General features: G+C 36.4%; 1 protein-coding gene across 1 annotated transcript in view; it reads left to right on the plus strand.

The window, feature by feature from the left end:
* Positions 1-25457, plus strand: part of BBOX1 (gamma-butyrobetaine hydroxylase 1) — a 60404-nt gene extending 34947 nt beyond the window's left edge. Inside the window, exons 5-8 of the mRNA XM_032881239.1 lie at positions 11934-12039; positions 15849-16045; positions 23029-23195; positions 24909-25457. Of these exons, the coding sequence (XP_032737130.1) occupies positions 11934-12039; positions 15849-16045; positions 23029-23195; positions 24909-25069 (631 nt within the window). The 3' untranslated portion in view covers positions 25070-25457. The remainder of the gene's footprint in view (positions 1-11933; positions 12040-15848; positions 16046-23028; positions 23196-24908) is intronic.
* Positions 25458-25651: the final 194 nt, after the last annotated feature.

Here is a 25651-nt window from a genome sequence, read left to right on the forward strand (position 1 = left end):
TTTGAAAGAGCTACTTGTTTGATATACATGTTACCAGAAAACATTTGTGAAGTGTGGAGACTTAACAGGGAAAGAAAAAACAAGTTTATCCATTTTGTTGAAGTTTCTAGACAAGAAATTGCTTGAGAAAACCAAATAGCCCTTCTTGAATAAAAATGGCTCTCAGTTATGAAAAACCAACCTAAAAGCAATTTAGACTTGGGAAGAAAACAAAGAAAACCTTTGAGTTCTGAATCTAGTTGTAATTCCATCCTACTTTGTAAAAAATTCACACTGGGATTTCTTAATGAGTTGTTTTAGATTCAGTACTGACCCAAGTGTTTCAGTAGGGGGGAAGAGAACCTTTAAAATGTGTATTCTTGTTTTAGGGGTTCCCAGGCAGAGTAACAAGCTGTGTTCTTTCAGCCATGGTGAACCCCAGCTTATGTTATCAGCCAAGAGACTGTCCCTGGTGTTCCCTTTGTAATACTCAGTTTTGCAGTAATTAAAGTTGTGGCCAGCAAAACCACTTGAGTATGAGGTCATCTCATGAATGAAAGGAAAAATAATTTCTCTGTCTCGTGCTCTCCTAGAAATCACTTGAGGAAATTTTTGAGACCCTAGTAAACCATTTGCTTCTCCACAAGCCCTGACTCCTTATTACCTCCTCGGTTTTCTCTGAGCATTAGGATGGGACAAAATAATTTTCTGTTAAGCACCTTTGACGTGCTAAATATTGAACTCAATGCTTTACAGTGATTATCTTGAATCTTCACAATTCTAATAAGAGCCATTATTCCCATTTTAGAGATAAAGAAACTGAGGCAGAAAAATCAGACTTCAAACCCAGGTTTACTTGACTCAACAGTCTGCAGTCTTTCCTTGGCACTGTGCTTGAATGGTGGTTTATCTAGCACTCCCCCCATAGTTCCTAATGCCGTAGGAATTATTAACTACCAAATGGGGCTTCCACTCATATTTATAGCTCAGATGCAAGGGAACAACTTAATAGGATTATAGAGAGATTTCTCAAACGAAGTCATAACAACAGCACTAGAATATTCATTCCCATCCCATCTATTAAGTTGAAATTATAGCCAACTGTTTATGCAAAGGGAAAGTGACGATCGACAAGGAATCAGAAAACTTGTGACAAGAGAAAATGAGGTTTATATTTTAACCTTGCACATCTAAAATCTAAACCAGCATCTAGCTCCTGTTCTGTTGAGATAAATCAAGCACAATTTGACCTACCACCACCCAAAAACTAAATATGCTTAATGTGGAATTCTCTGAAACTTTTTTTTTTTTTTTTTGCAATGCACTGTATTCTTAGTTTTTTGTAATGAAAGACTTTGGAACTTTGGAGGAAATTGCTGTAACTTTTTTCTTTGTGTTTTTAGAGGTGGTTGCCATCTTTCCATCACTACCCATCTTTACTTTTATTATTGGGAGTATTACTAACCTTTCAAAATAAATTTTAAAAAGCCACTTCTTGTGGTAAAATACAATCCAGACACAGAAGAATCACAAAGACAAATATATAGTTTAATGAATTTTTTAAGACACATGCTCTTGAAACACCATCCAGGTCAAGAAATAGAACAGTGACTACTCTGGAACCCATCCACATACTCTAAGCAATCACAAACCTCTCTTTTCTCCCCAAATGTAACAGCCCTCCTGAATTTTTTGGTATTCACTATCTTGTTTTCCTGATGTCGAGTATTAGCACCAAAATGTTCATTCCTTAGTGGTAGTTTGGTTTCTCAATTTTTTAGATTTATTTATATCTTTTTTTCTATTTTTTTCTATTTATTTATTATTCTATTTTTTTATTTACTAATTCTATTAGTAAATAAAATTTACTACTTAGCACCAGTGCTTTGTGAACATCTCTCTATTCATTTTGATTGTCTGAATCTTATTCTCTTGTAAATTCCTCAGAAAGGCCCCATGAGAACAATATTCTCTAAATTCTTGCATGTTGACAGCAATTTAAGATCTTTATACTTGAAAAATCAATTTGGCTAAATATAAAATTATTGGCTTACAACATCTTTAATATGTCTCTACAGTTTTATTGGTAATCTAATTTTCCTTCCCTTATAAATAATTTGATATTTTTACTTGGATGCCCAAAAGATTTTTCTTTTTAAAGATCAGTAACTTTACAGGCTATGTTGGTGTTGGTTATTCTGGGGCAACTTTTTCAGGGACCATATGGTTTGGTCTTTCAGTGTTTCAAATCTTTTGTTTTTTTTTTTAATTTCAGGAATTTTTTTTAAATTATAGTTCTTAATATTTGTTCTTTTTATTCTGGATTTCTTCTTTTGAGGACTCCTATTATGTGTATATTAAATCATCTGTTAATTAAAATTTATTAAAATTTATTACTTTCTCTCAAATCCCTCTTATCTCTGTCTTTTTTGATATTTAAGTTTTTTTCCTTTTTATCTTCTCATTATCCAAATGTGTTATCTGTTGTACTTATTCAATATTGCATCCCTTCTAGCTTAGTCTTCATTTTTAATGATTTTTAAAATTTTTCCTTTCTGAGTATATCACTCCATTTCTGGGTTTCTATCTCTGATGTAAGTTATTCTTTCATATATTATATCACTTGATTAATATCTTCTGGACTCAATATCAGTAGGTATAAGCAGAAAAATAGAAGTTAGAGAAACTAGAATATTTTTTATCTTTTGGGGCATATCCTTCCAGCATGTATTATCTATAGGTATGTTATTTTGCTATTCATTCTCTTTCTTAAAATAAACTTTAGGAAACTAAACCTTAACCATGTGATATTTCTAATTTTCATGTGAACTTTTTTCTTGATTATTAAAAGGAGATATGATTCATAAACTTTGTTACAGTTTTAAACTGTATTTCAAAACTATGGATGATAACCTTCTGGTTATCAGACCTCCTGGTTTCTCTCCTTTACTTTTATCTGGAACTTCTTTTTCCTTTGTCCTTACTGTTCCTGGACTGCTCAATTTGGAGTCTCTTCATGGATGAGTGTTTCGTCTGTTGAGTGTTTAGAATTCCCGAGCCCAGACTAATCCAGTCCCTTACCACAGACCCCTCATAGGCAGCTACGTTGAAATGTGAACATACCCTCCCAGGCGCCAGTAAACTGTCCCTTCGTGATCTGGGAATTTTTCGGATCCATCCAATACCTAGTTGCTTCACTCTGCTTCCTCCTCTGCACCATTTCTGATATGGCATGTTGTGGCTTTGGAAAGTCTGTCTCTATACCCACTCGTATTTTGGACCTCATGGATATATCCTGTCACCTAATTTTGGTTTAGATGTTTTCCCCGAGTTTTGGGGTTTGCACACTAGATGTCCCATGAAGAAAATTCAGAGAGATTAAGAACTATGTCACCATGATTATCCCAGGACCCTCCTTGTTTGCTTTGTATCTTCATGCTTCATGGAGATTTCCATATGAGTTTAATGGATGGAGTGAGAGCAATGCTAGATATCGGACAGTTTACTTTCATTTTCCTACTTTATAGTGGGGATATTCTTATCAAAAATGGAATGGAGTTTTTCATTTTCAGGAATAAATGCAATGTAAATGAGAGTCCATAATATAATTTAGAACTGAAAAGATAATGGCTTTTTAAAACACAGCCTAGCAGTTCTGCCAAGTATTGTTTGCAAACAACTGTAACACTTCCCCTAGGAATCAGACAACAGAAATGATTGGTGGCCAAATTATTCATGATTTAAATATATCTAAAACATATAGCTTTGGCCGGGATTAAAGTTAATAGCTAGACAATCAGGAACATAACACAATTTATTGTTTTACAGTCCATGCCTTCATTCAACAAATATTTTTGGCAGTGGGTTAAATGCTATGAGATAAAAAGTATGTTTCAGCTCAGTTCCCTCATGTAATGAGATTTTTTTTGGTACAACTTTACAGTACAATAAGGGAAACAGATATTTGAAACAAAACCAAGAATAGCCACAGAGCAAACAGTCCCCACTGCAGCCCATATTGGACTTCTCTCACTTCCCCTGAGAGGCTATGTTCTCTCCCTCCACTGGGCCTTCTGCCCATAATGACCTTTACCCTTCTAGGTAAAACCTACTCAGTCTTCAGGTCTCCGCCTAATCTTTACTCTCTTATTCTCATAATGTCTTGTACTTTAGCTTTGAAGGTAAGTCACACTGATTTTTCTTCCCCAGAGACTGTACGTTCCATGAGATGCAAGTACCATGTCGGTTCTGTTCATGTCTGTATCCTCAGTTCCTGGCCCATTGTGAGTGTGTCTAATAAGTGATGATGGAAAATTAAATATCTGAAGCTCAGAAGGGTGACTGCATCTGGGAAGTTATAGGTAGATGTGTTATAACTACGGTTAGAAATGTTAGGGGCCCCTGGGTGGCCCAGTTGGTTAAGCATCTGCCTTCGGCTCAGGTTGTGATCCCAGGGTCCTGAGATCAAAACCCGTATCAGGTTCCCTCCTTAGTGGGGAGCCTGCTTCTCCCTCCCCCTGCTCTTGCTCTCTCTTTCAACCTCAAATAAATAAATAAAATCTTCAAAAAATAAAAAAGAAATAGAAAACAAATGATATACAGCATAATATTCCTTTGGATGATTATTAATGTTTTTGTTTATTTTAGCTAAGAGATCATTTTTTTTTAAAGATTTATTTATTTGAGGGCACCTGGGTGGCTCAGTCATTAGGCAGCTGCCTTCGGCTCAGGTCATGATCCCAGGGTCCTGGGATCGAGGCCCACATGGGACTCCCTGCTCAGTGGGAAGCCTGTTTCTCCCTCCCCCACTCTCCTTGCTTGTGTTCCCCCTCTCTCTGTGTCTCTCTCTGTCAAATAAATAAATGAAGTCTTTTTTTTTTTTTAAAGATTTATTTATTTGGGAGAGAGAGAGTGAGCATGTGCTCACATGTATGTGTGTGTGAGAGCAGGGGAGGGGAAAGACAGAAGGAGAGGGAGAGAAAGAATCTGAGTCTCCACTCAGCATGGAGCCCAACACAGGCTCAATCTCACGACCCTGAGATCATGACCTGAGCCAAAATCAAGAGTCACACTTAACCAACTGAGTCACCTGGGCACCCCTAAGAGATAATTGTCTATGTTAAAACTTAAAAAATAAAAATGACATATGAACATTATGTTTTAGGTCCAACAGGACAAGTGATGATAGTCAAAAGAAGGCACGCTTCTGTTACCTGATGAGAGCAGCTTGCAGTAGGCTGAGATTAGAGAGTGTAGCTGTTGGTGATAAGAAATCCAGGTTGCAATTGTAGAACATCTTTTCATATAAGTTGTACTTCAAAAAAGAAAAAGATTAAAAATAAATCCAGCATGACTTTCCAGGTGTGATCCGCTAACCAAAAGATTATAAAATCTATCACCAAGGGTATAAGAACAAATCTAGCAAAAACAATATTTAAACACTCCATAAACACTAAAGGATTCAAATTTGTCACAAAACACTATTAATTTCATGAAATATCATGAGTATCTATGATTGGCCATCTAGACCAGGGTGGATTTAATGAATAAGTATTCAAACCAAGCCCACAAAATAGTCTCTAAAAATCATGATTTTAATGTACAGGAGCTTTTGACAAAATCCTTAAGTGGAAAATATAAAAGACATTTCTTTTTTAAAATTTTAATTCCAGTAGAGTTAACATGTACTGCTGTATTAGTTTTAGGTATACAGTATAGTGATTTAACAATTCTATACATGGCTCAGTGTGCATCATGGTAAGCAGACTCTTAATCCCCTTGACCTGTTTCACCCACCCCCAATCCACCTCCCTGCTGGTAACCACCAGTTTGTTCTCTAGAGTTAAGAGTCCGTGTTTTGGTTTATCCAATTTTGAGAATGACACAAGTAGCTCAGTGGAAATCCCTAGATTTGTTTAAAATAGCATTGCTGGCAAAAGCAGGATTATGTGCACAGTTCCAATCGCCTGTCCCAGTACAACACCAGGCAGGTCTATACCAGTGGTTAAGATGCTATGCTGAGCCTGCCTCTTGAGTTTTAGAAAAACCTGGGTCCTGCACCTCTGCTTTGGTCACGATAATTTCTGACAGTCTGCTTGAGTTGCTTTACTTGGAGGAGCGTTAGAATCTGTTTCTAATGAAAGATGCCTGTAAATACACCCTCATCTCACTAAGGCCCCACAAGTGGGCTTTTAAAAAACACTTTCTCCACATGCCCATGGATCACATTTGCATTTATTTCTGGTGTGTTTTCCTTTGGATTTGAGAAGGATGCATAAAAGCTTAGGGTCACAAACAATCAGCAGCAGCCTTCTTGGCATGATTCATTTCTATAAGGAGGTAGAAAGGTAGACCAAATGACATTTCTAGGATTTTTCCAGACTTACACTATGACTGTTATGAGAATGTTTTATGATTGGAATTGGCAAGCCCCTTTCCTGGGATTTATCATTATGTGCGAGCATAGACTTTTGGGCTATGTATCCCACACCGTGCCTGAGACACTTTAGGGCTGAAAAATGTTAATCATCCCCTGCCAGTTAGCGCAGAGGGCTGGAGAACTTCTCTGATGATGCCAAGTCACAGGCCCCATCCCTGTAGAAGCCAGTTAATGTCAAACGAAGGAAAGATCCGTTCCCCGGCTAAAACGTGCACCTTGAATCTCAGCCAGCTCTTGGCTGCATGAAAATTCAGTGAGCCTACCCCTGATCGTAGGAGACACCACAAAAGGGAAGGTACGTGAATCAATGCAAAACCATCATCACTCTTGAAAAGAAAAATCTAAATATAATCATTTCCTATTAACAATGTCAAAAGCATCATCTTCTTAGAAGATGCTATAGATTCTACAACTTGATGAAATTACTTTTTTCCTGTCCTTACATCCTTTCCTACATGTTGATTATTGTTGGAATGCTGATGGTGACAACAGGCAGAATCTTCATTAGGTTTGGGTCATGGAGTGACATGAGGTTCATGGAGAATATGTATTTCCTGGGTACAGTCACTACAGTATAATGGATTGTTGGATTCATATTTGAAATTAGTTGGAGCAGGCAACACTTTCTCTTTCACAGGTTCTCTCTCCAGCTTATAGCCACATAGAGATGGTTCCTTAAACTTTGGTGGAAGATTTACCAGGCTTTCCATTTTTAATTAATTAATTAATTTATTTATTTATTTTAGATTTATTTATCTATTTATTTGAGAAAGAGAGAGAGAGCACAAGCAGGGGGAGCAGCAGGAAGAGAAAGAGGGAAAAGCAGGCTCCCCGCTGAGCAGGGAGCTTGATGCAGGTCTTGATCCTAGGACCCTGAGATCAGGACATGAGCCAAAGGCAGTCACTTAATGACCAAGCCACCTAGGTGTCCCTATCTTTTTTTATATTTTTGTCACAGAGAGAGAGCACAAGTAGAGGGAGCAGCAGGCAGAGGCAGAGAGAGAAGCAGACTCCCCACTGAGCAGAGAGCCTGATGTGGGGCTCTATCCCAGGACCCTGCAATAATGACCTTAGCTGAAGGCAGATGCTTAATTGACTGAGCCACTCTACAGCCCCTCCATTTTACACTTAGATGAAATACAATACAAAACAAGACCAAAAAACAGAGCCAAATAGCTAGTTTCATCCTCAATCCCAGAGAATGGGGAAGACACCCTATCTTTCACTTCAGATTCCTATCCCTAAAATACATCCCCCAGAAATTCACATTTCTCCTTTTCTTCCAGGTCTTCTGGAACACTTCTCAAAGCATTATCTCTGCCATGATATTCTACTAGCCCCCAATCCTTATCTCCTTGCCTTGCCTTATTTCTTTTGTAGCACTTATTTCTGTTATTATATTTGGTAATTACTTGTTCATTTGTTTCTCTTGTTCCCTGCTATATCTCTAATGCTAAAACAATGCCTGACATAGAATAGGGGCTCAATATAATTTATTGAAAAATGATTTGATGAATATGAATATAAATTAACAAATAGACATTATGACAGCAATAAAATGACATGCATTTATAGTGATACATTTTTCAAACCAGATTTGCCTTATTTTAAAACACAACTTTCTTCCAATTACCCATTTTCTCAATCTTCTCAGGGAAAAGTCTTACAAAATCTGAATACTGGTTTATTTTCCTGACACAGAGTTGCAAGTAATCCCTAGTTCATTTATTAATTTTTTTAAACTATAAAGGCAAGCTATTTCTTTTGGTACTGGAGGTAAAATTGACATAACATAAAATTAACAATTTTAAAGCATACACTTTTGTGTTATTTAGTACATTGACAATGTTGTGAAACCATTACCACTATCTAGTTTTAATGCATTTTCATCAAAAATATTATTTTTTGAAAATTAATTATTCATCTTGGAATGGTAGAAAACTAATCCATTTCATAATAAAATAGTAAATAAAGGGAAAGGATCAAGTTCTTATCTCAGTATCCCTATGTAGCTCTTACATGGGGTAACCAAATACTAGATGAAGGAAAGTAGATATTTTTAAAAGCACTGACAAATGAAAAAGAAATTATTAATTTGGCACTTTACTATTTGGGACTCCCAATGAATTAGTGGATCTAGCCACTGAGCATAAGTATGTACGAATATCACAAAAACAAAGACATCTTGACATTCTGTGTCTTCTAATAGAAGAGCACAATGCCATCTATAGTTTTGCCAAAGAGAGAAAAGACTTTGTCCAAGCCTCTGCATTTAGTTGTAAATTTTCTAGAAACACAGAAGACAGAGAAACATGTTGAACCACACATTGATACACAATCAGCAAAGTCCAGACTGTGAGGAACTCTGGAGGTCAAACTCCCTAAGTTCTTCAAACAATAAATTGTAGGAAGAACAGGCTGGAAGGGAAACCTGTAGATGAAGACACTTAAAATACATAACAACTGTTGCTAATATTAAACAAAGTGTCTAAGGATGCAGATTCAAGGGTAAAAATATAAAGAAATGCAAAGAAATTATAAATACAGAAGTCATGGTATGGTTACTTGGGAGAAGAGAGAGATGAGATTATGGCTGGGACAAGACATATAACCTTAAAGTTATATTTTCTGATCTGAGTAATAGTTATAAGAGTATAATTAAAAATTCATTAAGTTCAAATAAAATAAAATAAATATGCATTGAGTTCCCTCTAAGATCAGGAACAAGATAAGAGTGCTTGTTTTCACCACTGCAATTCAACATTGTATTAGAAGCTCTGGCCAGGGCAGTTGGGCAAAATATAGAAATAAAGGCATCCAAATGAGAAAGGAAGAGGCAAGTGTATCTTTATTCATAGATAACATGATCCTATATATAGAACCCCCCCCAGAATTGACACAAAAAAGCTAATATAGATAATAAATGAATTCAGCAAATTTGCAGGATATAAGAGCAATACACAGAAATGAGTTGTGCTTATACATACTAGCAATGCATGATCTGAAAAGGAAACTTTTTTAAAAATTCCATTTATAATAGCATCCAGAAGAATAAAATACCTGGGAATAAATTTAACCAAGGAGATGAAAAACTTATAAAATGAAAACTATAAAACATTGTGAAGGAAATTAAAGAAGACCTAATAAATGGAAGGATATCCTGCATTCGTGGATTGGAAGACAGAATATTGTTAAGATGTGATTACTACCTGAAGCAGTCCACAGATTCAATGCAATGCTTACCAAAATTCCAGTGGTTTTCTTGTAGAAATAGAAAAGCAATGCTCAAATTCATATGAAATTGCAAAGGGTTCTTAAGAGCCAAAATAATAATAACAAACAAGAACAAAGTTGGAGGACTCATACTTCCTGTTTTCAAAACTTATTACAATTCTATAGTAAGCAAAATACTGTGGTACTGGGATAAAGATAAACATGCAGATTAATGGAATAGAACTCAGAGTTCAGAAGGAAGCCCATGCATCTATGGCTAACTGATATTTAACAAGGGTGTTGAAACCTTTCAATGAGGAAAGAACAGTCCTTTCAACAAACAGTGCTGGGACAACTCCATATGCACATGCAAAAAGAATAAAGTTGGACCCCTTCCTCACATATTATTCAAAATTAGCTCAAATGGATCAAGGATCTATATATAAAACTGTAAGATTCTTTGGAGAAAACATAAGTGTAAATTTTCATGACCTTAGATTGGGCAATGGATCCTTAGGTCTAACACCAAAAACACAAACAAACACAAAAATAGATGAATAGAACTTCATCAAAATTTAAACTTTTGACCATCAAATATCATTACTAAGAAAATGAAAGGACAACCCTACAAAAGGGGTAAAAATAGTTACAGATCACATGCCAGGCTATCTAAAGTGCTCATAGAAATTAAAAAGGGACAAACCACTCAATTTAAAATGAGCAAAGGACTTTAATTGGCATATGTCCAATGTAAATATACAGATGGCCAGCAAGCATATAAAAAGATACTCAACATCATTAACCACTGAGAAAATGCACATCAAAACTATGATATACCTTGGGGGTGCCTGTGTGGCTCAGTGAGTTGGGCCTCTGCCTTCAGCTCAGGTCATGATCCCAGGGTCCTGGGATCAAGCCCCGCATCAGGCTCTCTGCTTGGCAGGGAGCCTGCTTCCCCCTCTCTCTCTGCCTGCCTCTCTGCCTACTTGTGATCTCTGTCTGTGAAATAAATAAATAAAATCTTAAAAAAACAAGTTTTGGGGTACCTGGGTGGTTCAGTTCATTAAGCGACTGCCTCTGGCTCGGGTTGTGATCCTGGAGTCCCAGGATCAAGTCCCACATTGGTCTCCCTGCTTGGCAGGGAGTCTGCTTCTCCTGCTGACCTCTCTCCTCTCATGCTCTCTCTCTCTCTCTCTCAAATAAATAAATAAAATCTTAAAAAAAAAAAAAAAGAAACTATGATATACCGCCTCACACCCACCAGGATGGTTAAAACCAACAACAGCAGCAACAACAACAAACCAGAAAATAACAAACGTTGATGAGGATGTGAAAAAATTGGAAGCCTCAAAAATCCTGGTGGGAATGTAAAGTGGTCCAACTACTATGGAAAATGGTTTGGTACCTGCTCAAAAAGTTAAAGGTCGAATTAGGATATGATTCCATCATTGCACTCCTAGGCATTACCCAAAAGAATTGAAAACAGGTGCTCAAATAAGTATATGCATACCCATGGTTATGCCAACACTAATCACATCTCCCAAGGAGTAGAAATAGTGCAAATGTCCATCTGTTGATGAGTCAATAAACGAATTATGGAATAGCCATACAATAGAATATTATTTGACCATAAAAAGGAATGAAGTAATGATACATGGTCCATCATGGAGGAATCTCAGAAATACTCTGTTAAGTAGAATAAGGCAGACACAGGAGGTTACACTTTGTATGATTCCATTTATATTAAATACCCCAAGTAGGTAAATCCTTAGAGACAGGATGCATATTGGTGTTTGCCAGGGACTGGGAGGAGGGCAGGATGGGAAGAAAATGCTTCATGGGTAAGAGGTTCCGTGTGGAGTGATGGAAATATTTTGCACCTAGATAGGTAGAGGTGATGCTTACCAACATTGTGAAAGTCCTAAGGGCCACCGAACTGTCCACTAAATGGTTCATTTTGTGTTATGTGAATTTCACCTCAATAAATGATTTTAAATGCACTAAGCTATTAAAAAAAAACCTAACCTATAATCCCACACATACCTCTTTATAAGCTCTGTGGGATAGACGAATGTGTAAATGTATTTTTCTCTGGAGAAGAGAGAAGAAAGGAGGAGGTACATACTCTCAAATGGTAACTTTGGACAAGGAAAAGCCAGGCTCTCTTCTTGGCTCACATCATTATGGTAATTATTTCATAAAATGAAAAGTTTCCATTTCCCCCATGTATCCAGTTCATTCTAACACATTTCCTTTGGATTACTGACAGACCGTTTAAACATATGCTTCTTGTATTTTACAGACATACTTGGCAAGTGCAAGACAAAATTGACGCAAACAATGTGGCTTACACAACCGGGAAGCTAAGCTTTCACACTGATTATCCAGCCCTCCATCATCCACCTGGGGTAAGGTGAGCCTCAACATATTTTCCACAAGACAAGCCAAGGACCAGTATCCGCCTGTATTTTGAGTCTAAGTGATTCTAGGTTTCACTAGCTAACTTGTCCTACATAGATCCTTCTTCAAGCATAATCCAAACATGAAATCTCTGTACCTAAATCCTGAATAGCCTGAGATTTCCAAGGGATAGAAGATTTTTGTGTATTTAAAAAAAACAAAACACAAAAAAAACAAAAAACTTTCTTTGTTTCCTTTTGGAAATAACTATTGGCACTTTTTGCTTTGCTTAGACAAATTTTATGATAGCAGTAGATCTTCAGGTCCTTTTGCATATTTACCATTCCCAAAAGAGTTAAAAGAGAAAATGAAACCAGGGAACACAATGTAGGGTTTTCCCATAAAGTCACATGACTACCATTCATATCAGTTAGCTATCACTGCATAAAAACCACTTCATAACTTATTGGCTTGAAAGAATACCACTGGGGTGCCTGGGTGGCTCAGTCACCCAGGCACCACAGTGCCTGGGTGGGGTCTGCCTTTGGCTGGGGTCATGAACTTCAGGTCCTGGTACCAAGTTCTGCATTAGGTTCCTTGGTCAGCCGGAAGCCTGCTTCTCCCTCTGCCACTCCCCCTACTTCTGCTCTTTCTCTCTCTCTCAAAAAAATAAATAAAATCTTTTGAAAAAATTAGACTAGAAAACTAAAAATTCGAATTTAATATTTTAATTATCTGCTGTTTTTAAGTGAGGTTAGGTTTTGTTTCTGGGTTAAAATTGAAAGCCTAAGGAAAAGTGATTACATGGCTTTGTAAATATTCTCGAAGTATAATATAATGCTTGACATTTTCATAGCATTTTATACTTTTTCAAAGTATGCTATATATATTACTTTGTCTGATCCCTCTTAACATTCCTGTAAGGCAGGTGATTGATCATGCCTTTTTATGTTAGATGACAAAATGACACACAGCAACGTTAAATGCTTTCACTGAGTGACATCCGAATAATAGGACACTTAAAAAGGAGCCCAGGCCTCTGTCTAGTTAGGTTTTTCACCATACCGTGCTGGCCTTGAGTTAGACTTTCTAATTACCATGATTTATATAATGCGATGAGCATAGACATCATCAGACATTACAAACTAAGGCTTAGCGCAGCACATTTCATGTAACAAGGACGTCACAGATATGATATAAAAAAGGCAAAGAAATACCACAAAGTTGTGCCTGTCTCCATCAGCAAAAGACATATTCAAAGATAAATGACCTGACAGAAGCTTTTTAAGTGACAGATGATTCCTAAAATGTCTAGATTGTTGCAAGAGAATAATTAGAATGTAGGTAGCTGTTTCTGCTATTGGTCAAGTTTCCATTTGGAATAGTTCAGGGGTCTTTGTGACAAAGCTTGAGCTTTTTTATAACAAACAGAATAAGTCACTTTTCTTTTCAATGCAGATGAAATGATCTAAATAATGAGCTACCTGTTGAGAGTTGAATTTCATCAATTTGGATCATGTGGGGCAAGGATGAGGTGACACATCTTTAAAGAAGCACAGATGTTCCTTTGCTCACTATCTTTGGGCCAAAATGCTCATGCTGCTTGGGATGGGTAGATGAAGTAACATCTAGAAAGGAAATAGTTTTGGTTCTTAATGAATGACATGAAATGTTTCCATTTCATCCTCTTGTTAATCATGCTGCTTCACCTTTCACAGCCCTGGTGATGAGATGGTTTTCTACAGCGACTTGGTCAGCTTGTGCACATTTTTTTTTTTTTTGAGCTTAAAAAATTGCCACCAGTTTAAGGTTGGAACCATTAATAATGTAGACCAATTCTCTCCTAACATCAGAAAATAAGGCATAATCAACCTGAAACAGGAATTGGAGTTTACAAAGCACATATATATATATACACAACTCATGATACTAAACTATTAAGAGTCCCATAAAAGAATTTCCCCCCTTTAAAAGGAAAAGAACTTGCTGTATGATGATTTTGAGGCAAATAGACAAAGGTTTGAATGACAGCTTCACCATGTGTAGCCGAGTTCTTACTAGGGGCCAACTTTTTCACTTCTGGGTCTAGGTTCTTCTACCATAAAATAGAGAGGAAAGTCTGACATTCTAAGGACTGTTGTAAGGAAGTGATAAATGTACAATCATAACTTGAGAACAAGTATGTGTGAGATTTAAAATATTAAGAAAATGTGAACAGTTTGAGGAAGAAGGCAGGATTTGTGTTCTAGATCTGCATTACGCAATATATAGTCACTAGCCATATATGATCATTTAAATTTTAAATTAAATTAATTATATTTAAATAAAATTTAAAATGCAGTTCTTTGGTCACATTGACCACATTTCAAGCTCACAATAGCCATGTGGAACTAGTGTCTACTGGGCAGTAGAGGAGGACATTTCTGTCACCGCAGAAAGTTCGAATGGACAGCACGGTTCTACACGATTTATGGAAATAACCAAGTGGATATTTTTTCCACTCATATTCCCCCTAATCTGGATGTTCGGTGATGTTTTTCTCTTTCTTATTTTTGTTTAACTGAGAATAAAGTTTTCACAGCTGGATAGTGTTCATTTCTCTAAGTAGAAAATCTGGGTCTAAACTTATTCAAGCTTATTCAACAAATTCAAACTTATTCAAAATCACTCACTCATGCTAACTAAAGGAGTCACAGAAACCCCATCCAAAAAATATATTTCTAAATTTTACTATTTGGGGGACACCTGGGTGCCTCAGTTGGTTAAGTGTCTGCCTTCGGTTTGGGTCATGATCCCAGAGTCCTGGGATCAAGTCTTACACTGGACTCCTTGCTCAGTGAGGAGCCTCTTTTTCCATCTGCCTGCTGCTCCCCCACACTTGTGCTATGTCGCACACATACACTGTCTTTCGCTGACAAATAAAGAAATAAAAGCTTTTAAAAAATAGTAAAGAAAGAAATAAACAGACTTTACATTGTTTTGCTTTTCAAAATGAAATAATGTTGAACATTTCCCCCTAAATCTTAGTAAAAATAACCATCCTTTTGGTTTCTTATTTCCAGTGCTTCTTAGGTTTATCCATCCTCATAGCCCCACCCAACCTCCATTCCCGTCTTATCCTTATACCTCAACTATCTCATTTAACTCTCGAGTAGTTACTGTCTCACCTCCTTTAAAAAAATATGTCCTATGTAACACCACTGGACTAATATTCTTCAACTCAGTCTTGGCTACATTACAACTGTAATGTAAAACCCTTCAACAATTCCCCTCTGTGCAGAAGAGAAAATCCAATATTCTTCATCTGACATTCAAGACTCTATAATAAGTGCTTCAATAACCTTTTCAACTGGATCTATCCTTTTCAGTCATGAACCTCTATCACGACCAAACTTTTTGATACATAGTGAGGTGTGCATTTTTGCACATCCATTATGACTGCACCTGATTTGCTCTCTCCATTCTGCTCTGCATATCCAAAATCTTACCCATCCTCCTTTGCCCAGTTTAAATCCCACCTCCACTGTAAAGTCAACATGAAGTGAGTAAATACTCCAACATGAAGTGTTCGCTCCCTACAGCTATTTTGATCTGTGCCTTTTGTTTACTAACGGACATTATCATGCCTGTGTTCATGTCTCACACTGAAATAGTGTCTAAAGCAACTTTCTTTCTCCAATCCCTTTCCCTGCTGACACAAAAGAGATTTAAGAGGTTTGTTGACTTTAGTGCATTCATAACTTTCTGAATCTTTAACAATGTCAAAAAATGTAAATGTTTACCATTTTAAAACACATTTCTCTCTTTCTTTTTACAGGTTCAGTTTCTGCACTGCATAAAGCAAACAGTCACTGGGGGTGATTCAGAAATCGTAGATGGGTTTAACGTATGCCGAAAGCTCAGGGAAAAAAATCCTCGAGCATTCCAGATTTTGTCCTCCACTTTTGTGGACTTTACAGACATTGGAGTGGATTACTGTGATTTCTCTGTGCAATCCAAACACAAAATTATAGAGTAAGTACCATTTATACATTTCTCAAGCAATTAAATAGCTGACTGCAAAAGCTTCATTTCCCTAAACCTAAAGCTTAAACAGAAGAAAGCTTCAATTAACTACAGAACTTACTTTTTATTAGCAGTTTAATCCAACTTTAGAGGGAAAAAGAAATATTTTCACCATAAAAAAAATCATTATCAAATCCCATGAACTCTCTCTACTCTCTCTTCTTACTTAGTGTAAGAGAAATAATTAAGACATAAGATACACTTGATTTTTTTTTACATACAAATTCTACAGAATTATAATCAGTATGATTGTAGTAGTCAGAATCCTTTCAGCAGGAAGGGGAAAAGATTCTAACTCAAATCAGGTAAATCTGATAGACAAACAATGTCATCTGATATTGATCTCTTTTTTCTACATCTCTTAGCTTTGTCATCCTCTGTGTTGGCTTCCTCTTCTAAGATGTCAATAGAAGCTCTGCATTTGCAGTGTCCTCAGAGCTTGGAGTCACATACACAGAAAACCCTTATTTCCTAATAGTTATAACAAAACTAGATGACTCACTGTCAGATTTGTATTTGAGTCCATCCTTGAAGCAATCACCATGGCCAGGAAGTCAGCAAATTCCAATTGGCCAATCCTGGATTACACATTCATCTTTGGAACAAACTCAGTCTCATTTGAACCACATGGACTGAGAATGAAACAGGAATGTCTGCCTAAGTTGAAGCCAACGAAAATCATATTTCCCTGCATAGAACATTTTATTATTTTTTCATTCAACATTATTTTATCATACGTTTTTGAAGTACCTATGAAGGCCACAAATTTATCCTTCTATTTGAGAATTGTCTTACCTTGTCTTTCTTGGACATGATTTATTTAATCAGACCTCAGTTCATGAATGAGGGTGTTTCTAATTTTTATTTGTCTTATTTATTTATTTATTTTACTTAGTTAACATACAGCATAATACTGGTTTCTAGAGTAGAATTCAGTAATTCATCACTTATATACAATACCCAATGCTAATCCGAAAAACTGTCCTCCTTAATACACATCACCCATCTAACCCATCCCCCACTGACCTACCTCCATCACCCTCCGTTTATTCTCTATCTTTAAGAGTATTTTATGGTTTATTTCCCTCTTTTCCTGATCCCCAGCCCTTCCCATATGTTCATCTTTTTTCTTTCTTAAATTCCACATATGAGTGAGATCCTATGGTATTTGCCTTTCTCAGACTTATTTCACTCAGCATAATACACTCTAGCTCTATCAACGTTGTCGCAAATGGCAAGATTTCATTATTTTTGATGGTTGAGAAATACTCCATTGTGTATATAGACCACACCTTCTTTATCCATTCATTAGTCAATGGACATTTGAGCTCTCTTTAAAGTTTGGCTATTGTTGATAATAATGCATTTACCCCCTTTAAATTTGTATTTTTGTATCCTTTGGGTAAAAACCTATTAGTGTAAGTGCTGGGTCATAGGGGGGTTTCTAATTTTAAAGTTGAGTTTGTATTCTTCTTTTAGTAGAAACAGCCAAATGATATGAAAATTAACTCATTTAACAAATTATGAAATCCCCAATATGCAAACTCATCTTTCTTATATATCATATGGCCTTCATTTATTCATTCAACAAGTTTTTATTGAAAGCAGCCACTCGTCTTGGTGGTTGGGATACATCCATGGACAAAACAAGGATTCCTGCCTTCATGAAGCTTAAAGTTTAGTGAGGGAGGAGGAAATCAGAGATTTAAAACAAATGAGTAGATTACACTGACTGTTGATTTTGTTTAAGTATTTAAGTATTTTAAGCATTTAAAATACTTAAAATTAAGTATTTAAGAAAAAAATAAAATAATTATTATATATAATAAAATATAATAAAAATTTTAAAAAGAAAAAAATACTTAAAATTAAGTATTTAAGAAAAAAGGAGAAGTGGGGCAGGATAAGGGGAATCTGTAGAACCACAGACTTAGGGGAGATGGAACTTGCATTATTCATATGTGGTGAGGAAAAGCTTTCCTGAGTAGGTGATATTCGAGCAAAAACTTAAAAGAGTAAAGGAGTTTGTCCAGAAGAGGAGCATTTTCCAGAAGCAGCTAGAGCAAATGTCCTAAGAAGGCTCTAAGAACACATCCGGTATGTTCAAAGGACAGCAAGGAGGCTGGTGTGGAGCAGAGTTTTAAGAGAGGAGGTCAGATGGGAGTAGGATCATGCGACCCTTATTATGCATTGTTTAAAAACACATTGCCTTTTACTCTTAGGGAAATGGGGAGGTGCTCTGAGATTTTGAGCAGAAGAGAAACATTTGTATTTACATAAATTTATTTACATTTTAAGTGGGTCACCCTGGCTGTTGTGTGAGGAAGGGCAAGGGCAGGAACAGGAAGACCAGCCTGAAAGCCACTGCAGGATGACAGGCTGGAGGTGAGGGTAACCAGAATATGAGTAGTTCACGTGGCGGTAGGGGCAGTGTTGTGAAGTGTTTAAGGATGTGTTTTGTAGGTTGAAACAGCGTATTTTCCTTACAGATGGGATGAAGGGTGTGAGAGAGAGACAGCCATCAGAAATAAATTCTAGTTCAGAATAATGTTCTCTTGAGAGGTCAGTCACCAAGGTGGAAAAGAAAAGAAATAACTCTTGGATTCCTAGTTTCAACTGTTCAAAAATTACTTAAAAATTCACAACAGATTGCATAATTTTGTTGTGGCAGAATATAATTGCAGATTCTGCAAGGCTGGCAAATGGAGGCAAAGCAAATAAACCCTTAGTTATTGAGTGAGATTAACTGAATGCTCCTCATCTGAATCATAATATGTGTTTGTTATTTTTTTGTAGTAGAATTCCAGAATTTGGCCATTGTCAAGTATTCAGGTCTTGGGGATATCCCCAGAGATTATCAAGGGGTTAATGTTAATCCACTCAAAAATGTATTTTTAACAACAGGGGGGTGAAATGAATAGGGTTTTCAATTAATTGAGGGATTTGGGTCACCTGGGTGTTTGGGTTAATTTAATATTCCTCATTGTTAAATTTTTAACTCCTTTGAGATGTTTATGTTCTATCTAGCACAAAAAGATCTCCTGGCAAAGTTAGGGTACAATGAAGTAAAATGAAAAACAAACAGATAAAGAAAGTAGGAAAAAAATAATAATGGTGAGATTAAGCTACAGCAGTGCATCCTCATTGGTTACAAGTTCAATCCTATGAATACCGTTCCTACTCCTTGCCTCATTAGCAGTGCAGTCATGGTCTAATAACTCAGGCTTGCTAAGCTACTGTCTCTTTGCCAGTACAAAGGGAGTAATATTAGTGCCTACCACATACAACCAAAGCGGGAGTTAGAGACAATATATAGGCTCCCCTACCACAGTGTCTGGCTTTGAAAGAGCAGAATAAATTGCTAATTCTATAAACTCCAACACAACTACTAGTGATAGACTTCAGTTTCAGCTCTGAGCTTCGACAGACCAAAGCAAGGAGGGAACATAATCAATTTGCAAGATTCAAAACACTTCTAAAGCATGAAATAAATTTCTCCTGCAGATCCCAGTACAATGCGATGTGGTAGGCAACACCACAGTGATACATATATCTCCACAACAAATTCAAGTGATTCCATCAAATATCACCTCTCTCAATGAGACAGACTAGTGTAACTAACAAGGAGTATTCATGGCACCAACTCTGATTTCAGGAAAGGATACTGCAGTCCTTTTACTGGGTTTTTTTGTTGGCATCACTGATGACATTTTGCTTTTGCTGATTTGCAGTCAGTAGGATGCTCGTTTAGGTTTAAACGTTTGCCCCTTATGCATTGCTATAATGTAACCAGTTACTCCTTGTCTTCGGAGACATTTTACCCTTCCTTAGCATGTAACGCTGCATTGGGACCTCCCCTTCATTCTTTGGCTGCACACAGAATGCTTACAGAGACTCAATTTTGCATTTTAGGTTGATCTTTGAGATGTCAACCAATCTTCTCCTCTAACACTGTTCATCCTTAGAATGTCTTCCCTAGACCTCAAAACTAAATTTTTCTACTTCTCCTGTTATCATTTCTGAAAATGCTAAATTATGAATTTGTATCTTATTTTTTTTCTCAGATAGTAAACACCAAGAAAAGGAGACAGAGAATGTCTCTCTCTTGATATATATATCTCTCTCTCACTGTGAGAAAAAGAAAGAGAAAATATTGATTATTATTATCTATATATCTGAACTCTTTAGAAATGAAAGTGTAATACAATGGTCCATGGGGCACACAATTCTGATTTTCCTTAAACTGATGAGTCCCAAAATTCCTTTCATCATATTCCTTTCATATGTGAGGATATACACATGGACTCTAAAAGAGAGTTATTACTAGCATAACCATTTCCGTCAAGGAATTAGAGTGTTAATAAAAAATGAAACAGAGTGCCAGCATGGCTTGTGTAGATCTCCAAGAAGTTTCAAAGTCATGACAACCTTGTCAATGACACAGAGGATGGCACAAAGGGTTTGATCATTAGATGTATAGAAAATAGCATAGGGAGAGAGGAGGGAAAGTGAACCAAGAGCAGTAAGGCTAGAATCTTAAGATTAGAAGACAAAATTGCCTCAGACTGAAAGGTTCTGAAACCCGCAGTGTAAATGCTAACAGAGCAAATGAAATGTCAGACACTGGCCCTTGTGCCACTCAAACCAGAGGCCCACAATATCTTCTGCTGACTGACCTTTTCCTTGACTCTTTGTTCATCAAGCTGCAACCTACAGGTCACAGAGCATTCTTTATCTATGTGGAGGGGATGGGGGAAGGAGGGAGCGCACTCCTTGCCTACTCAGACATATTTGCTTTTTAATCAATATATATAAATTCTGATTTTAAGAATCCAAGAGCCCTATTGAAAACCTGTTCCTTTCTTTCCCCAGTGTGGGTTCAATAGGTAGTTTTCCATCACTATCAAAAAGCAAAGAGTTAGCGCTAATGACCAGTTCTTAGAGTTCACCATTACAATTGGCTTTGGCTCTGAGGATTGAATATTAATCTGAGTGACAAAGCACAGGGACCCAGAGAGCCACAGTTTATATACCACGGACAATCACATTTTCCTCCTATACCCTGACTTGTTGATAACGGTTTACTCTGTGTCATTGGTCAGCTAAGTGTGATCTAGACCCCAAATCAGTATCACCAAGCCCTTGGGTACGTGTGACTGTCTCTTTGGTTTGACCCATCAGGTCTGGTCCCCTACAGCTGTAGGGTCATAGTACCACCTCCTGGGCTGGCCCAGAAACAACTCTAGACACTTTGCCACCATCTTTGCCCACCTTCAGTTTTTATCCATCCTTTCTTTTGGAGTTAGTAGATGTTTTAGGACTGGCTCAAAGTTTACCTTCCCAATAAGCTTAAAAATATATCTTCTTTTTGCTTTGTGTGTAGACAGTGCTCATGCTGTGCTAATGATAATAAGCAAAGATTAAATTAAAACATAATGGTATGTTTTTACATCAAAAATAATATTACCTTACATTGTCATGATCATGATGCATATTCTAAGGAAGGATAGAGAGATCACAATATACTATCTCAAAAGTACTAAAAAGACCTTGGTATTCTCCCAAGGAACTAAAAAAAGTTTAGAGAGTCACATATGCAATGAATATTTACTGCTTATTACATGCAGGCTCTATGTTGTTCTGAGAATACAATATTAAATGAGATAGAGTATTGGTCTTCTAAAAGCCTATATACTAAGATACAGAGTATAGATAGAGAGATACGAAGAACATATCTCTGGCAGATTCTTCTTTTGTCTGTGTCTTGGTTTCCCTACCTGTAAACTAGGGATTGAATTAGAACAGTGAATTTCAAACTTTAGAAAATAGATTTTTCTTCCCAATCATGCTTCAAAAAAAATTATACCTAAAACCCTAATAAAGGGTTGACCCATGAACTTGTAACATTAAAAATACTTCGATACATAAAAGCTATTTTAAAGAGTGAAGAATGAATTCATTTCCTGAAATACAAAAAAAAAAAAAAAATTTAACTGGAATCTTTCAGCAACAGTTATTTTAAATTAATTTGAATCACTCTAGCACTTACGTAGTAAGTCTTCAAAAAATACCTGTTAAATGGATGGAAAACATGAAAAGATACTCAACATCATTAATCATCAGGGAAATGCCACCACAATGAGTTATCACCTCATTGAGCAACACCACAATTGAGCTATCACCACAATGAGCAACACCACGATGAGCTGTCACCTCACATCTGTCAAAATGGCTAAAATCAAACACACAAGAAACAACAAGCGTTGATGAGGATGTGCAGAAAAGGCATCCTTGTGCACTGCTGGTGAGAAAGCAAACTGGTGCAGTCACTGTGGAAAACACTACGGAGTTTCCTCAAAAAGTTAAAAATAGAATTACTCCACAATGTAGAATTTAAGAAACAAGACAAAGAAAAAAAAAGAGAGAGAAAGAAACAAACGAAGAAACAAACTTTTAGCTACAGAGAACAAACTGATGGTTGCCAGAGGGGAAAGGGGTGGAGAAATGGGGGAAAGAGTAAAGGGGATTAAAAGCTCACTTTTCTTTTTTTTTTTTTTTAATTTTAATTTTTTAATTTTTTAATTGTTTCTCAATGCACCAGAATTCATTGTTTATGCACCATACCCAGTAAAAGCACACTTTCCTTGATGAGCACTGGATGACAGATAGAACTGCCATATCCCTATATTATACACGTGAAGCTTAATATAACACTGTATGTTAACTATACTGAGTTGGAAACCTTTTAAAAAATGCTAAATGAATAAAGAATAAATGAATATATCATACCACAGATAGTCTTACTACCTTTTGTACATGTTTTTGGATTCTTTAATACTGTATTTCAGACACATCTTCCAAGACAAATCGACCCTTGGAAATGTAAATAAATACCTTATGGCTTTTTAACTTTTTTTCTCCTTAAAAAACAGATTAGATGATAAAGGCCAAGTGGTTCGCATCAACTTCAATAATGCAACCAGAGACACGGTATTTGATGCACCCGTTGAAAGAGTTCAGCCTTTCTATGCTGCTCTGAAGGAGTTTGTTGACCTCATGAACTGTAAAGAATCCAAGTTTACTTTCAAGATGAATCCAGGTCAGTGGAAACACATTTTCGTAAACAACTGGATGTTCTTCAAGCTTAACCGTGTAGAGCAAGATCTCGAGCAGTTTCTCTCAAATACAGCATGTGAAACACAGAATTTTGTGAGCAGCCCCAGCCCCTGCTCTGTTGCCTCTCCAGACATAAAAATATTCGTTCTTAGCAAACTCCTAGATAACCTTTAAGCACACCAAAATTTAATAACCTCCAACCTAAGGAAGAAATATGTGAAAGACAAGCTACAAGCCAAATGAAATGTCATGTCTGAGGTCAAGGCTGAGGACTTATACTTTCTGTCCTGATAACCAGACAATATGAACTGCAGATTCTACTTAATTCTTCTATCCCAGTAAAAAAGTAAAATTATCCCCATGATTCTCACTCATGAAGTACATGAGTCATGTTTACTCATTTAGCTTATCTGATCTGGAAGAGACAGTGCTACCTGAAATAAAGCGGTATTTGAAGTAGTCCAGCTACTTGAAATAAAGGAACAGAAAGCATTGTGTTTGTTCTGGACCATCTCTACTCAGTGAAGTGACCTCAAACTTGAGGCTTTCCGTATCTATAGTAAAAAGCAGAATTTCTCTCTACTACTAATGTAGCCAAGTGAAAGATATTCTTAAGTTCTGATTATTTTTTGAATTGATCTTTGGCATGATAAAGTGATACTAGAAATCTTTATAAATCCACTGATATGCAGTCACCACAGGCTGATTTTAAGAGCAGTAACATTTAAAATTGAAATACCAGGAAGAAAAATAACAAAAAATAGAAGTTGGAATCTAAGCTCCACTATGTAATGGTAGTATAGCTTCAGGCAAATCTCTCAGCTTCCTGGAGCCTCTGTTTTCTCACACGAAAAGATGAGCTAATGCTCTTTTCAGGACTTTTATGAGGCTTAGAAATAATGTACACAAAATACTAGGAACATAGAAGACAAACCAAGTCACTATCCTTATAATTATCTGAAGCTGCTTAATTGGAAATAAATATTTCTAAGTAAGAGCAAAATAACAACCAGGAAGAACAATTCAAAGTTTTACACAAAGATAATATTTTAAGTAGAAATTATAAAAATGTATACAGAATGCCTATACTTTAAAAGTCAAAAGGTCTAAAGCAGTTTGCGTCCAATGGTCTGATTTCTGTGAAAAAATAAATGTACAGTTTTCAGCCAGAGAAAGACAAATACCATATGATTTCACTCATCTGTGGAATTTAAGAAACAAAACAGATGAATATAGAGGGGAGAAAGAGACAGGGGGAAGCAAACCATAAAACAGACTCTTAACTATAGAGAACAAACTGGGGGCTGATGGAAGGAGGTGGGCGGGGGGTGGGCTAAATGGGTGATGGTTATTAAGGGGGGCAATTGTTGTGGTGAGCACTATGTAAGTGATGAATCACTAGATTCCACTCCTGCAACAAATATTACACTATATGTTAACGAACTAGAATTTAGATAAAAACTTGAAACAAACCACAAAATGAGACAAAGAAACACAGTTTCTTTTTTCTTTTTTTTTATAATTTTTTAAATTTTTTATAAACATATAATGTATTATTAGCCCCAGGAGTACATGTCTGTGCACACTGTTTCTTGATGTGAACAAAGTAGCAATGCTATCTTACATTTTACATTTTCTAGCTCCGCAAATCATTTAAACTCATGATTATTCACGTTGAAAAAAATCTTTTGTCTAGGTGATGTGATTACTTTTGATAACTGGCGTTTACTTCATGGCCGACGTAGCTACGAAGCGGGAACTGAGATAACCCGCCATCTAGAAGGAGCTTACGCCGACTGGGATGTGGTCATGTCAAGGCTTCGTATCTTAAGGCAGAGAATCCAGAATAGAAACTGAATCTCCCATCTGTAATTTCAGTAAGATTCCAACTATAAGATATGGCAAGGTTGTCTTCACAGACCATGATCCATGTCATTTCTACATTAATTTCTTTCACATTGAACATATCACCTTTCTTGGACGGGTTTTCTTTTCTTTGTAATCATATATAATGCCAACTTTTTAGGTGTTTTAGCAGTGTTCTTTCTATATACAAAGCATTTCTTCTGCTCTATTGCATGTATGATCTAATTTCTTTTGCCTATATATGAGTCTCCAGAATGCCTACAAATAGTTGTATCAAATAAAACTTTTTCAAATAAACCCCTTTTTAAAAAAAGATTTTGTTTCAAATAAAGCTTGTGTTTCAAATAAAACTTGTCTCAAATAAAACATGTTTCTGCTCTGTTGTCTGTAGAGTCTCAGTTTTCATGACTGCATGTGACTGTCCTTGGCATGATTGGAAAAAGGCTTTGTATTTTCAAAGACCTGTTTTATTCACTTTTATTATAGATATATATTATCCAAATTCTCAGAACTCAACAACATGTGATCTCAACATTTACTTTAACAGCTAAATTATGACACCAAACCCAAACA

Source organism: Lontra canadensis, unplaced genomic scaffold, assembly GCF_010015895.1.
Source record: "Lontra canadensis isolate GAN:19392208 unplaced genomic scaffold, GSC_riverotter_1.0 scaffold74, whole genome shotgun sequence".
NCBI lineage: Eukaryota > Metazoa > Chordata > Mammalia > Carnivora > Mustelidae > Lontra > Lontra canadensis.